Source organism: Geotrypetes seraphini, chromosome 7 (genome assembly GCF_902459505.1).
Source record: "Geotrypetes seraphini chromosome 7, aGeoSer1.1, whole genome shotgun sequence".
NCBI classification, from domain to species: Eukaryota; Metazoa; Chordata; class Amphibia; order Gymnophiona; family Dermophiidae; genus Geotrypetes; species Geotrypetes seraphini.
The window spans coordinates 139,904,733-139,920,878 of NC_047090.1; the positions used below are offsets into that span (position 1 = coordinate 139,904,733).

At 46.7% G+C, this 16,146-nt stretch overlaps 1 protein-coding gene across 6 annotated transcripts in view; it reads right to left on the minus strand.

Annotated features, from left to right (window-relative positions):
• DLGAP5 (DLG associated protein 5) overlaps positions 1–16,146 on the minus strand; it is a 108,806-nt gene that overhangs the window by 77,166 nt on the left and 15,494 nt on the right. For 5 of the 6 annotated variants that reach the window (XM_033952448.1, XM_033952444.1, XM_033952445.1 and 2 more), the window contains exons 4-7: positions 12,723–12,821; positions 2,680–2,779; positions 2,137–2,214; positions 1,968–2,044 (exon numbers count right to left, since the gene is read on the minus strand). In XM_033952448.1, coding sequence (XP_033808339.1) covers positions 1,968–2,044; positions 2,137–2,214; positions 2,680–2,779; positions 12,723–12,821 — 354 coding nt within the window. The remainder of the gene's footprint in view (positions 1–1,967; positions 2,045–2,136; positions 2,215–2,679; positions 2,780–12,722; positions 12,822–16,146) is intronic. The other variant, XM_033952447.1, reaches the window with a different exon arrangement.

The window sequence follows — 16,146 nt, forward strand, 5'->3', positions numbered from 1 at the left end:
CAGTACTGGACACAGTACTCCAAGTGCGGGCGCACCATTGCACGATACAGTGGCAGGATGACTTCCTTCGTCCTAGTCGTGATACCTTTCTTAATGATACCCAACATTTTGTTCGCTTTCCTTGAGGCTGTGGCGCATTGCGCCGACGCCTTCAATGTTGTGTCTACCATCACTCCCAGGTCTCTTTCAAGGTTGACTCACATAGCTCCACCCAATCCAAGGACTTAGTGGTGAGCATCTCCCGGCCCCTGCTGCCTTTAGTGCCGCAAGTCACCTCCCTGCTGTTGGTTATCAGAGCTTCACTGCCCATTACTGCTGCCGCCCAGACCCAGCTTCTGCTGCGCGGCCACTCTCACTGTGCAGAATCACACACGCGTCCTGGCTGTGCCTCCGCTTCTACTCCGGTGCGGGCTGTGTACCTGCACAAACGGGCATACACCTGCACACCGAAGCCCCGCACTAACGGGCACACACCTGCACACTGAAGCCCCAAATCAGCAGAGCGCACAGCTTGGAAGGGCAATTGCGCAGCAAGACATCAGGAGGCAGTAGTCCAATGAGGGAAGGGCAGGAGCATGGAAAGCTCCTGCCAATACAGCACTGGACAACTGGGATTTAAAAAAGGTATGGGACCGTGGGAGGGTATTCACTCCATAGGACGCACCCTTATTTCCACCCACTTTTTTGGGGGGAAAGTGAGTCTTAAGGAGCGAAAAATACGGTATATCTATTTATTAAAATACAAAAAGGGACAATATTTTGTACAACTGTTTATAAATCACAAAGAGCCTTCCATTTCAATCTGGATTTTGGTACAAAGTTCCCAAAGATTTGGTTGCCTCTGTTTATACAATGTCTGGGAAGATAACACGATTGAAGAGAACCAACACCGTGTAGTGGATGAACAGGAAAATAAGTGTTTATTACATATTGGAAATCCTCCTTGATGTCAACAATGATGGATGAATCTGTTTTAGTAACAGTAAGATGGTTAAGCAACTGGGCACAGGGTGGGAAGGACGTTGTAGATGGTGGGAGCATGATTAGCAGACAAGGCTCCTGTGGCCACATCAAAGGCAAACAAGACATAAATTATGTTATTTAACAATAGTTCATTTAAAACCAAAAGCTGTTTCTGCTTTTACTGTGTTTGTATTCACCGCTGCTAATAAAGTACATTAAAAAAATTATCCAATACTTTTTCAATGGATGAACATCAAAACTTTTGAAAAGCAATGCTAACAGAAGTCACATTTCATACTGAGAACATTCGCAAGAGGAGTTTTCTTTGTTCCAATTCATATTGGCTCTCTTTCCTAATCACACATTGTATGCTTTAAAGCTTTGAACCCCTGAAGGTGTTCACAGCTGAAACACAGACCGTGTTGGGTCTACACCACCATTTGTTGATGTGTGTTGAATGGATTATTATTATTACCTGCACCATTTGGAATATTATTATAATAAACTTTGACATCAAGTACCTCGCAGCCACAGTCTCTTTGTTTTTGGTTCTACTTGGATTCCTGTGGAATTTGTTGGTGTTTCTCACATTGCAAACACATCTTACCACCATACTATACAGAGACGGTGATATGGCCAAGAACACAGTGCCATGTAAGATCAACTTGAAGCATAAAGCTTTATCTTCTAAAATGCACTGTACAATATTTGCATTTCTGAAAGCTGAGAAAATGTGATTGCTTAATTTATATCTTTTACTTTTTTCCATTACATTGGCAACAAATGCATAATAAACCTGAATTATGTAATATTTGTTGCATCATGCATCATAAGCCACCCAAAGAATAATAAAGCAGCAAATGCATAATAAACCTTAATTATGTAATATTTGTTGCATCATAAGCCACCCAAAGAATAATAAAGCAGCAAACTCAAGCTGGTGTTTTACTACATACCAAAATGCAGTTGTTTTAAAAGTAAAGCCAAATATTGAACCACTGTACCTGAACATTTTCAGTTTTTCCTGTATCTGCTTTTTGCTGTTTATCTTTTGAAATAACCCTTCTTTGTGTCTGTATACCTAAAAAAGGGCAATTTCTCTATTAGCCAATGAAATATTGAAAGGCTAGTTACTTAAAGTAATCACAAGTTATCTACCACTGCTACACTTACCTACTACTTTAGGCAACTGTTTGGTCATAGCATTCGTGGTTGCCCTTGTGGTTCTTGTGTGCGTGACAGTAGGAAACACTACACAGAGGGAGAAAAGTCAAATTCTAACATAAATCTTTACATGCTAATAGCTTTTCAATGCATGGGGCTCATTTAAACTTCTACTATAATTTTAGATATATGATTTGGGTTATGGCTTGTATATAACTACAATCAAAAAGTGCCTGCATCACTGACTGGCATAATAGGTGGCGAGTTCAGGCCCTGCCTGCCCAAAAACAAAGTTTGTGGGGAGGGTAGGCCAGACCCTGCTATGTAAGCAGGTGCAAAAGCAGTTCAGAGGAGACCAAGTGATACATCAGAATCCATGCTGGCCTCAGCAGTACTGCAGACTAGAGAAAAAGAAGTGGTACATGCCAGGTATGGAGGACAAGGGGAGCAGAAGAAATGCAGGATGACTAGGAAGACAGCATGAAGGGTGGAAAAAGATGCTACCGTTCTCTTATTTTTTTCAACAGACTTCTCTCACACAGAATTTGGTACCTTTTTCTTTATCAGCTTCTTTCCTTGTAGCTGTAGGAGGTATATGCCCACTCTGAACTGTAAGGTTACCATTCCCTTTAGTCACGGTTTTAGCAATAGTCTAAATATAAACAAAAACAAACTCTTTACATTTGATGTAGCTGTATTATATCTGACGTGATATCTCATCTAGCTTACAAAACCCTTCACCCCTGCCATTCAAAACACAGTGGGCAAACCCAAATGGGTCTAAATGAGATAGAAAAACTAATATCCCCACACACACTTTGTTTCTGCTGTTTTATTTTGGTTTGCCATTATGTCTACTGATCATTAGAAGGAAGCCTGATTGACATTAAGGCTCCTTTACTAGTTCTTTGCTATTATAATTTGTTGCGTTTGCCAAGGACCACCTAGCTCATCCAGTTTGCCCAGTTACTCCTATCCACCCTGGCAAGGATAAACACCCAGCAACCAGATGGAAAGTAGAAAATCATCCCTCAGCCTTTTTATGCAATTGCCATGGTTTGGATAAGATTACCAAATCCATATTTTTAAATGGCATTAATTAGGTGAGTTGATCCTTGATAGGTTTATGTTTTGTAGTTGCAGAAACTGGAGAGCACAGTTACTTACCGTAACAGGTGTTATCCAGGGACAGCAGGCAGATATTCTCACATGTGGGCGACGTCATCCACGGAGCCCTGATGCAGACAGCCTCGCAAGAAGACTTGCTTGTAAAACTTTTAGAAAGTTCACGATGCTGCATCGCACATATGAGAGTGCCGTCCCGCCCGACGTAGGGCGCGCGTCTCCTAAATTCAGATACCTAGCTAAGAAGCCAACCAGAGGAGGTGAGTAGGTTGTGAGAATATCTGCCTGCTATCCATGGCTAACACATGTTACAAGCAGGCAGCATATTCTCACATATGGGTAACCTCCAAGCTAACCAGAATAGGATGGTGGGAGTGTTGGCAATTTAGGAGAATAAATTTTGTAAAACTGCCTGGCCAAAATGGCAATCCCGTCTGGAAAAACAATCCAGACAATAATGAAAGGTGAAAGTATGAATCGAGGACCAAGTGGCAACTTTGCAGATTTCCTCAATAGGAGTAGATCTAAGGAAAGCTACTGATGCTGCCATGGCTCTGACTTTATGGGCTGTTACTCGACCCTGTAGATGCAGTCCAGCCTGAGCATAGCAGAAAGAGATGCAAGCAGCCATCCAATTGGAGATAGTGCACTTGAAAACTGGTTCTCCCAACTTGTTTGGATCAAAGGAGACAAAAAGTTGAGGAGCAGTTCTGTGTGGCTTAGTGCATTGCAAGTAGAAAGCCAAAGCATGCTTACAGTCCAGAATAGAGAATGACACGGTTGTTGTTACCTGCGGCTAGCCGCGGGTAACCCGCCGAAACGGGAAGAGAAAATTACTGTATTTTCACGCAAATAACGCGCACCCGTATAAAACGCGCACACGGGTATAGCGCGCAGAAATCACGATGACATGTACAAAAACTTTGGTATACCGCGCTCACGGGTATACCGCGCATGCTGCCCGACGCTCCTTTCGCCCGCCCTGACTTTCCGACTCTCCGTTCACCCCCCCTGACTTCCGTGCACTGTCCCCCCTTGAAGGTCTGTCCCCATCCTGAAAGCCTGATGCCCCCCCCCGATACATCCCTCCCCCCGAAGGACCGCCGACTCCCCAACAATATCGGGCCAGGAGGGAGCCCAAATCCTCCTGGCCACGGCGACCCCCTAACCCCACCCCGCACTACATTACGGGCAGGAGGGATCCCAGGCCCTCCTGCCCTCGACGCAAACCCCCCTCCCCCCAACGACCGCCCCCCCCGAGAACCTCCGACCGCCCCCCCAGCCGACCCGCGACCCCCCCTGGCGACCCCCCCACCCCCCTTCCCCGTACCTTTGGTAGTTGGGCCAGAAGGGAGCCCAAACCCTCCTGGCCACGGCGACCCCCTAACCCCACCCCGCACTACATTACGGGCAGGAGGGATCCCAGGCCCTCCTGCCCTCGACGCAAACCCCCCTCCCCCCCAACGACCGCCCCCCCCAAGAACCTCCGACCGCTCCCCCAGCCGACCCGCGACCCCCCTGGCGACCCCCACGACCCCCCCACCCCCCTTCCCCGTACCTTTGGTAGTTGGCCGGACAGACGGGAGCCAAACCCGCCTGTCCGGCAGGCAGCCAACGAAGGAATGAGGCCGGATTGGCCCATCCATCCTAAAGCTCCGCCTACTGGTGGGGCCTAAGGCGCGTGGGCCAATCAGAATAGGCCCTGGAGCCTTAGGTCCCACCTGGGGGCGCGGCCTGAGGCACATGGTCGGGTTGGGCCCATGTGCCTCAGGCCGCGCCCCCAGGTGGGACCTAAGGCTCCAGGGCCTATTCTGATTGGCCCACGCGCCTTAGGCCCCACCAGTAGGCGGAGCTTTAGGATGGATGGGCCAATCCGGCCTCATTCCTTCGTTGGCTGCCTGCCGGACAGGCGGGTTTGGCTCCCGTCTGTCCGGCCAACTACCAAAGGTACGGGGAAGGGGGGTGGGGGGGTCGTGGGGGTCGCCAGGGGGGTCGCGGGTCGGCTGGGGGGCGGTCGGAGGTTCTTGGGGGGGGCGGTCGTTGGGGGGGAGGGGGGTTTGCGTCGAGGGCAGGAGGGCCTGGGATCCCTCCTGCCCGTAATGTAGTGCGGGGTGGGGTTAGGGGGTCGCCGTGGCCAGGAGGGTTTGGGCTCCCTTCTGGCCCGATATTGTCGGGAAGTCGGCGGTCCTTCGGGGTGGGGGTGCGAGTGGTCCTGCCGTGGGGGGGGGGATGTATCGGACGTCGGGGAGTCGGCCGGGCAAGAGGGCTTGGGCTCCCTCTTGCTCCGATCGTGGATGCGGGTGCGAGCGCGTGCGAGTGGTCGTTCGGGGTGGGGGTGCGAGTGGTCCTGCCGGGGGGGGGGGGGATGTATCGGACGTCGGGGAGTCGGCCGGGCAAGAGGGCTTGGGCTCCCTCTTGCTCCGATCGTGGATGCGGGTGCGGGTGGGAGCGCGTGCGAGCGGTCGTTCGGGGTGGGGGTGCGAGCGGTCCTGCTGGGGGGGGTGAATCGGGCGTCGGGCGGGGTGGGAACTATGTTTTAAAACTTTTGTATACCGCGCTCACGCATATAACGCGCGAGGGGTATGCGCGGTAGGTAAAAACGCGTATAACGCGCGCGTTATATGCGTGAAAATACGGTAGTGGTCGCTGTGGGGACAAGGCCATTCACCGCCCTGTGGAGCGGTGAATGGTCTCATCTCCGTAGTAAAGCCAACATGGATCGCGCGGTCCAGCATCCCCACCCGATCGCTGCATCCCATGTCCTGCCATCTCCCTCCCTCCACCTCACTTTAGGTGCTTGCCGAATCCGAGTTTAATTCTTCTCCCAGCCAGCACGCTTTCAATAAGTTGTGCGTGCGCAGCTGCTTGAATTGTTGAATCTCCTCTGACGCAACCGGAACAGGAAGTTGGGTCAGATGAGAAGATTCAACAGCTCAAGCAGCCGTGCGCGTAGCTTATCGAAAGCGTGTGGCTGGGAGAAGAATTAAAGTCAGACTCGGCAGGCACCTAAGATGAGGTGGAGGGAAGGAGATGACAGGATGCGGTGATTGGGCGGGAGGGTACTTCTGGACCACGCGATCCGTGGTCGTGCATGTTTCCTCACATTAGGAAGGAGGGAGTGGACAGCAGTCGTGGGGACGGGCCGGGCACAGTGGTTGCGGTGACGGGGCGGGGATAGTGGTCGCGGGGACGGGGCGGTGACAGGGATGGTGGTCACAGGGACGGGGCGGTGACAAATTTTTTTCCCCCATGTCATTCTCTAGTTCAGAGTATGAAGAGCTGTTTCTCCAGGATGAGAATGAGGCTTTGGAAAAAACACTGGAAGTACAATGGATTGGTTGAGATGAAATTCAGAAACCACTTCAGGTAAGAATTTAGGATGAGTACAGAGGACCACCTTGCCATGGTGGAAGACTGCGAGTAGACGTGAGAGCAATGAGAAAAACTACTTTCCAAGCGAGATATTTCAGATGAGCCAAAGCCATTGGCTCAAAAGGAGGCTTCATCAACTGAGCAAGGACAACATTGAGATCCCAAACCACTGGAGGCGGTTTGAGAGATGGCTTGACATTGAAAAGTCATTTCATAAAACTGGAAACCATAGGATGAGCAGAAAGGGGTTTCCCTTCAATAGACTGATAAAAAGCAGCAATTGCATTGAGATGGACTCGAATGGATGTGGATTTGAGACCTGATTGAGATAAATGCAAGAGGTAATCCAAAACTGAAGACAAGGAGGTAGAATGAGGCTCCTTGTGATGAATGGTGCACCAAGTAGAAAATCTAGTCCATTTCTGGTTGTAATATTGCCTAGAAGCCTCCAAAATGTCCCGTACAGATTGAGAAAACTGTAGAGTGGCAGTTAGGTTGAGAGGTACCAAGCTGTCAGGTGTAGAGACTGCAAGTTGGGATGAAGCAGAGACTTCCGACTGTATAAGCAGAGAGGGAAAAACTGGTAGAAGTAGTGGCTCCCTGCTGCTGAGTTGAAGTAGAAGGGAGAACCAGGGTTGTCTAGGCCACTGAGGAGCTATCAGAATCATGGTGGCATGTTCATGCTTGACGAGTGTCTTGAGAATGAGAGGAAATGGAAACTGATTCATCCATTCCAGAAGAAAAGCTTCTGCCTCGAGGCGATGAGGAGAGTATATCCTGGAGCAGAACTGAGGCAGTTTGTTGTTGTGGGGAGACACAAAAAGATCTATCTGAGGGGTCCCCTACTGAGAAAAAATGTGATGGAGAGGTGAGGAATTGAGTGTCCATTCGTGAGATTGCAGAAGACGACTCAATTTGTCCGCCAGACAGTTTTTCTCTCCTTGAATATAGACCGCTTTTAGAAAGATGTTGTGAAGGATTGCCCAATTCCACACCTTTTGAGCTTCCTGGCAGAGGAGAGATCCTGTGCCTCCCTGCTTGTTGACATAGTACATGGCGACTTGATTGTCTGTCCGAATAAGGATTACTTCAGGGGTAGGGAACTCCGATCCTCGAGAGCCGTATCCCAGTCGGGTTTTCAGGATTTCCCCAATGAATAGGCATGAGATCTATTTGCATGCACTGCTTTCAATGCATATTCATTGGGGAAATCCTAAAAACCTGACTGGAATACGGCTCTCTAGGACCGGAGTTCCCTACCCCTGGACTACTTGATCGTGGAGAAGATGATGAAAAGCTTTGAGAGCATTGAAGATCGCTTTGAGTTCCAACAGATTTATGTGACACTGATGATCTGTGCTGGACCAATGCCCTTGAGTACGAGATGAGCCCCCCAAGCATAGGGTGAGGAATCTGTCGTGAGGACCTTCTGATGAGGGGGTGTTTGAAACAGTAAACCTCTGGAGAGATTAGAAGAGAGCATCCATCAGTGGAGAGACTGTCTCAACGAAGGAGTCACTGTAATGTGCTGAGAGAGTAAAAATGAAGCGAGGGATGACACTTTGTGACAAAGTTGAATGAGAGCATCCTGACGTTGTTGAGGAAGGAATGCCCTGAGTTGCACAGTATCTAGTACAGCTCCAATGAACTGTAGAGTCTGAGAGGGCTGTAGTTGTGATTTGGGGAAGTTGATTTCGAACCCTAAGCTTTGGAGGAACCAAGTAGTCCATTGGGTCGCTACAATAACCCCCTGAGATGTTGAATCTTTGATGAGCCAATCGTCCAGGTACGGGAAAACCTGAAGACCATGGTTCCGCAGAGTTGCTGCTACCATCACTAGGCACTTGGTGAAGACTCTGGGAGATGATGCCAGGCCAAAGAGTAGCACTCTGTACTGAAAATGATGAGGAACTTACGAGGGGCTGGATGAATAGGAATGTGAGTATAAGCCTCTTTGAGATCCAGAGAGCATAACCAATCGTTCTGATCTAGAAGGGGATACAAGGATCCCAGAGACAGCATCCAAAATTTATCTCTGACAAGAAATTTGTTGAGTGCTCTAAGATCCAAAATAGGTCAGAGATCACCCGTCTTCTTCGGAACTAGGAAGTAACAGGAGTAAAACCCCCTGCTCTGCTGTTCCTGGGGAACTTCCTAGATGGCACGGAGGCGAAACAGAGGTTGATGGATTAGAAGGATACTCTCTTGAGGGAAGATCTGGAGGAATCTGGAAGAAATAAGAGAGTAACCTTCCCTGATGATAGAGGAGCCAGGTGGTCGGATGTTATGAGTTCCTATCGGTAATAATAAAGATGGAGATGGCCCCCCTATAGGAAGAGGAGAACAGAGGCAGAACGATTGAGGTTATGCTCTGTGCAAGATGGTCAAAAAGACTGAGAAGCCTTGGGTGCAGCAGGAGATTAGATTTTTGCTGCCATTTTTGTTGCTGTTGTTGTTTCTTAGGAGGCGGCTTTGAACAAGGAGCTGCCTTCTGAGGAGAACACCTTTGGTAGGATGGAACAAGCCTATAATCTTTGGCAGTGGAAGGTTTGGCTTTGGTCTAACAATGGAAGCAAAGGACTTCTCAGATAACCACTTGGTAACTACCTCAATAGAATCATTAAACAACTCATTGCCCTGGCATGGAATGTTAGCCAGTCAATCTTGCAGATTCAGGTCCATGTCCACGGTGTGAAGCCAGACAAGATGACGCATGGCCACCAAAAAGGCAGTGGCCCTAGAGGACAGTTCAAACGCATCATAGGCAGATTGAGTCAACTTCGCATGCATCTGGTTCAGAGTGTTCTGTAGTTGCTGAAACTCTGGAAGTCGATGTTGGGTAAGATATTTGGAAAAAAATCAGGCATGGCGTTGACCAAATGCTTGAGATAAGATGTGAAGACAAAGTTGTAGTTCAAAACTCAGGTTGTCATGATTTAATTTGTCCATAGTCCTGCCCTCTCTTCCAGGCGGGATGGTGGCATAAAACTTGGCAGGATTGGTTCTTTTTAAAGAAGATTCCACGAGAAGAGACTGGTGGGATAACTGAGACTTTTCAAATCCCTTACAGTGGACCATCCTATATCGAGATTCCAACTTTGCTGGCACAGCAGGAATGGAATATGGTGCCTCAAGATTTCTTTTGAAAGTTTGAGAAAGAATGCCATTTATGGGTAATTTGAGAGACTCCCTAGGAGAATGAAGCATTCCCAGTTCTTCTAGTTACTCCTTAGAGTATTTTGAGTCCGATTCTAAAGATACTCATTTTGCACAGAAACTTGGTAAATGATACAGGGTCTGAAGAGGTATGACATAAGAACATAAGAATTGCCTCTGCTGGGTCAGACCAGCGGTCCATCATGCCCAGCAGTCTGCTCACACGGCGGCCCTCTGGACAAAGACCAGTGCCCTAACTGAGACTAGCCCTGCCCCTCATTGAGGTGTTCGAGAACCCCTCGTGGTACCTCTCATAGCAGAGAACGAAGGTGAAGCTTCTCTGGAATATTGATACCTGAGATCTGAGTCCATAGGCAAAGATGACCCACTTCTGGAATTTGAAGAGATCCTCGCAGGAGAAGAACTCGATTGACGAGAGTGGTGAGGTTCCAACAGATCTCCTCGACGAAGGAGTTTGTGGTCTTGAAGAGCGTTGATGCCTGGAGAAACGAGACCTGTCTCAAGAAGAAGACCTGAGCCTTGATGAATGCCTTGACAGATGTTGTGGACAAGTATGTCTTGAATCACAGTCCCATGACTGAGTCAGATCCAATCTGGAAGATGAATGTCGAGGCATCCTCGGCCTGTGTCTCAAAAAGGGCAACGCCTTATGTGAAGAGGTATATTGGAAATCGGAGAATGAGGTCAAGATGCCAAAAAGGACTCAGCTCCTTGTAACGAGGTATCCGAGGCACTCTTAAGGACTCGACTCCTTGTAATACTGATGAGTGCTGAGGCTGGACTGCTGGAAGCAGAGTCGAGGCAAGAGTCAATTTGGCAAGCATGTTACCAAACTCCTGATGCAGAATAGTCTCCAACATATTCTGCAAAACCAGCACCGAGACCACTGAATCTGGTACATTTGGTGTGGCTATAGTCTCCGAGGAAGACGAACTCGAAGAAGAAAGATGTCTCTATTTTGAGACACGTTTCTTGGGAAGCTTTAAACCCACCAGTTCTAAGGGTGGCATGTCCAGAGGAGTTGGCTTAGCCATCTTACCTGAGGGAGACAGTGAGGATAACGGCTCCTCAGAAGAAGATTTAGCTGATTTCCCCAAAGACAAGGACTTCCCAAACGAGGAAGGTTTGATTAAGGTCGAGGTGAAAGGTGATAGCCCCTTATAAGACGTTACTGGATTCGGGGTCGAGGTTGTAATCGGGGTCAGGGCCTTAGATAAAGGCCTATCCATGCTGCCAAATATTTTTTCTACCTGAACTCGACGACGTTTAAGGGCTCGAGTTTGAAGCGTAGCACAGTGGGCAAACGACTCCAGACGATGGTCAGGTCCTACACACTGTACACACCAGTTGTGTGGGTCAGTGAGGGAGTTCGCACACTGGCTACGGCTACACTTCTTGAAGCCTGTGACCGGCCAGGACATAGAATGAAAAACAGCTGCAGCTAAATCGAAGCCCGCTGACTGAGGCAGCAGGTTAGGCCCCAACGTAACACGACGAAAAAAAACAAACCAAACCTTTTTTTAAAGAAAATGAAACACGCAATAAACACAGTGACCCTGTAAGAAAAAAACACGAGCCGCGGTGAGAGAAGGCACAAGTAGAACTAAGTCTAGTGCAGAGCATCAAAACGAGGACTTCTTGGCTCCGCGGAAAACTGAGAAGACGCTGAGGAGACGCGCGCCCTACATCGGGAAGGCACTTGCGCATGCACGGTGCAGCAGTCGCGAACTTTCTAAAAAATTTACAAGCAAGTCTGCTTGCGAGGCTGTCCACATCGGGGCTCTGTGGATAACGTTACCCACATGTGAGAATAGGCTTCCTGCGTGTCCTGGGATAATAAGAATTATGTATTTTTTAATTAGCTTGTATTTGATTTAAAAACATATGGTTATGCTCTACCTTAACAGAAAATTAAAATTCCTGGATGGGTAGAGTAAGTCTGAAATTTCTTAAGCGACCTACAATGCCACTTCCTTTCCCACATCTAATCACAACTGACTCATTATTAAAATAAGCACATGTGGAAGCCCTGGTCCTGCTTTTTAAAAAGTATGCTGTATTTATGATAGGACTTTGGTTCTGCGAGACTGCAATGGAAAACAAGTATCAGGGCAGGAGAGCAGAACCAGACCACAGCCTCTCTTCCTCCCAGTACAAGTAATTTGGTATCTACTGCAGAATTAGGGGGAAAAGAGGCAGCAATCTAAGCACCTCCAGATATGGTATTCATAGCTTAGGAATATTGTACTGGATTAAGACCAGGTCTGTAGATTCAGTAGTTTAGATCTGGGTTTTACTTCCTTTGCTTTCAATGGAAGTAAAACGCAGATGTCTCAATCCATCCTCCTTTTCTGGAGCCATATGATAACCCTAGATCTGTTATAAATATTGGTAAATTTATTATAATACCTTACATTATAAATTGCTTCCAACTGACTCCACAGCCCTAACCAACTTTAGGCATTAGAAAATATAAAAAATCCTAGCAATAGAATAAAAGAAGCCTGTTAAAACTTCTCGTCTGTGCACAAGAACAGTGCAAAGATCAAACATAGCAAAGCATAACAAAAACACTTTCAACAAATCCATATGTGGAAGCTTGACATAGCATGTGTCTCTGGAAACCCAATATGTAAACCTCTGAATTAAGTAGGAAAGTAATCAGTTATTTCTGAACTTATCAATCATTTGTATGGTCTTTTGATTTCAAGTAAATGTGGAAATTCACATTTGCAATTTTGGGTTGCATTTGAGTGGCTCTCAACGAGGCCAAGAAAAATCCCTGCTATAAAAATTCAGATGATTACACGCACAAGTTACACAAAAAGATAATCTGTTACACTTCTGAAAATAAGACAGCAATAGCTTTAGAAAAAAAACCACTGAAATTCATCAGACGAGAAAAGCATTTCAAGACAAACCATAGAATTCTGGGATCTAGTGAATATCTTCACAGCTTGTTCCACTGGATTTTTTGCCATTGATCTTGTTGTAACTCTTGCTACAGCAGATGGCACTTGCTGAAAAACATCCACAGAAAAAAAATTAGAATTTCCAATGCTATTGCCACAGAAAATATAAAAAAAGAGAGTTAGTTGATCTTCATTTGCCATACATACAAGATCCTTTATCCGAAATTCTGAAAACTGAAAAACTACGAAAATTGAAGTTTTGACACAAACCGGGAGTAGTCAGTTTCCTTGACATGACATATGCTGATACCAATGTTGGAGCATGCATTTCTCCTGATCTCTGTGCAAATCAGGTAGGAGTGCTGGAAAGTGGCAGAGAGAGCTGCAGATTCTACTCAGGGTGGCAGTGAGAAGCAGAAAAGGAAGGAGGGCTGGAAAATGTCAAAAGAGATGCAGATTCTACTCAAAAAGATAAGTTGTTGAAGTTTTACAATGAGAGAGATGGAACAGAAATTAATGAAAACCAGAAAAACATTTTATAAGGCAAAAATTGAAGACTTAGATCATGTGCTGATTGAGTGGGTTCGGCAACAAAGGTGTTAACGCATATCACTGACTGGTTTGATGGTAATGAAGCAAGCTAAAAAAAACCACCCTCAAGAACTGAACATTGATGGCGAGTGTGAATGTTCAGCAAGTTGGCTGCAGGATTTTAAGCAGCACCATGATGTTAAATATCTCAAAATCTGTGGTGAAAAAGCTTCTGCTGATTACAAGGCAGCTGAAAATTACATTTGATAAGAGGATATTTGATGGAAACTTTGGTCCTGACAAATCTACAGCGCTGATGAAACAGTTCTGTACTGGCGCTATGTTCCTGGAAAAACACTGACATCAGCTGATGAATGAGGCTTTAAGGGCACAAAGCACAGGATAACTGCTCTTGCATGTACCAATGCTGTAGGTACAAACAATTAAAGTTGGCAGTGATTGAAAAAAGCCAACATCCTCAATGTTTCAAGGATGTACATCATCAACCTGAGGACTATTATGCTAACAAAAAACATTAGGGGCTCCTTTTACGAAGCCGCGTTAGTGGTTTAACGCGCGTAATAGCATGCGCTAATTTGCCTGCCGCGCTAGTTGCTTCCTCTTGAGCAGGCGGTAGTTTTTCGACTAGCGCGGGAGTTAGCGCGCGCTAAAAATGTGCGTGCGATAAAGCCACTAACGCGGCTTCGTAAAAGGAGCCCTAGGTTTATTTTATTTATTTATCAAACAATTTTATAAGCATCCATTTATTTCAGAAATATAGATAGAAAACCTTATAAAGAAAAAAATCTCTTTCAAACAATTAACTAATTAAATCCTTCTTAGACCACAATATAGGGAAGATTAAGATCAATCAAAAATAGAAGGAGTTCAAATAGAAGAAAAAAATAATAAAGCAGCAAATAGCCCTAACACAAAAGTAGTAATCTGTAAAATGAGAGGGCATAGGATGAAGTTAAGAAGTGATAGGCTCCGGAGTAATCTAAGGAAATACTTTTTTACAGAAAGGGTAGTAGATGCATGGAACAGTCTCCCAGAAGAAGTGGTGGAGACAGACTGTATCTGAATTCAAAAAGGCCTGGGATAGGCACATGTGATTAGAGAATGACACGGTGGTTGTTACCCGCGGCTAGCCACGAGTAACCCACCAAAACGGGGAAAGAAAAAATAGTGGTCGCTGCGGGGACAGGAAGGTAATTCTATTTATTTTCTTTTTCTTTTTTTGCTTTAGGATAAAGTAGTACCGTATTTTCACGCATATAACGCGCGCGTTATACACGATTTTTACAAACCGTGCATAACCTTGCGCGTTATACGAGTGAGCGCGTTGTACAATTTTTTTTTTTCCATTCCGATCCGACATTCCCCCTGCGAACCGGCATCCTCCCCCCCCGCTCGCATCACCCCCCCTCCCCCGCGATCCTACATCCCCCCCCAGCACCGCAAAACATCTCTTACCCGATTGGGCACCAGCACCAATGCATAGGACGTGCCAGTGCCCGAAGATCCTCCCTCGTTGTTGCTGGGCTGGGCGGTGCGAGGGAGATCCTCTTTCTTCCTTGTGCCGGGCTGGACTGGGCTTTGAGCATTTGCGCATGCTCAAAGCCTTCTGGTGAGAATCTCGGAGAGAGCGAGGCCAGAAGGCTTTGAGCATGCGCAAATGCTCAAAGCCCAGTCCAGCCCGGCACAAGGAAGAAAGAGGATCTCCCTCGCACTGCCCAGCCCAGCAACAACGAGGGAGGATCTTCGGGCACTGGCACGTCCTATGCATTGGTGCTGGTGCCCAATCAGGTAAGAGATGTTTTGCGGTGCTGGAGAGGATGTAGGATCGCGGGGGAGGGGGGTGACGGAGCTGGGGGGGGGGGGAGGATGCCGGTTTGCAGGCCAGAAGAGTAAGTGGGAGTGGGAGGAGGTTATAGCAGCATGCGCAGTATATGCGTGTGCGTGCTATATAAAAAAATTTTTTACACAAATGCTTTGGACCCGCGCGCTATACACGTATGCGCGTTATATGCGTGAAAATACGGTATATTAGTTGTGTTGATAAAAATTTATAAACAAAGCCCTGCCAGCTGAACATCTCTTTCTCTAATTCAGCAGCCAGAACTTTGATTTATAAGGAAGGAATAAGCTAAATATTGCAGTACTGAGGCTTATATGGATGCTGCAGGGACGATGATGGGGCGGTGAATGGGATGGCGGTGAAGGGGACGGGGCAGTGACGGGGACAGAGTTTTTTCCCGTGTCATTCTCTATGTGGGTTCTCTCGGGGAGAGAAAAAGATAATGGTTACTCTGATGGGCAGACTAGATGAGCCATTTGGCCTTTATCTGCCATCATGTTTCTATCTCTAAATTCTACCTGCTCTTGATGATATACGTTATTTAGGGCTTTTTTAATTCAATGAAGGCTTTCGACTGTTCTGGAGTAAAGAAAACATATTTTGAATCTCCCAGATTTACCAAACACTTACAAGGATAAACTAAGTTAAAAGATGCTCCAAAGTTTAAAGTTTCTTGGCTATAAGAAAGAAAAACCTTTCTACGTTCTTGTGTTTCATTAGTTACATCTGGATATAACCACACTCTATGACCATAAAAAGGAACGTTCATATCACAAAAACATTTAGGGCTCCTTTTACCAAGCTGCGATAGTGGTTTTAGCACGCACTTAGCGCGCGCTAGACGCTAACGCCAGCATGGAGCTGGTGTTGGTTCTAGCCGCATAGCGCTGGTTTAGAGCGCGCTAAAATTGCTATCGCAGCTTAGTAAAAGGAGCCCTTAGTGATTGGTTCCATAACCACTTTGTGCCAGCAGAATGAGCTCATTGTAGAGAAGGTGAACTGGAAGAGAACTGTGAAGTTTTACTAGTTCTAGACAACTGC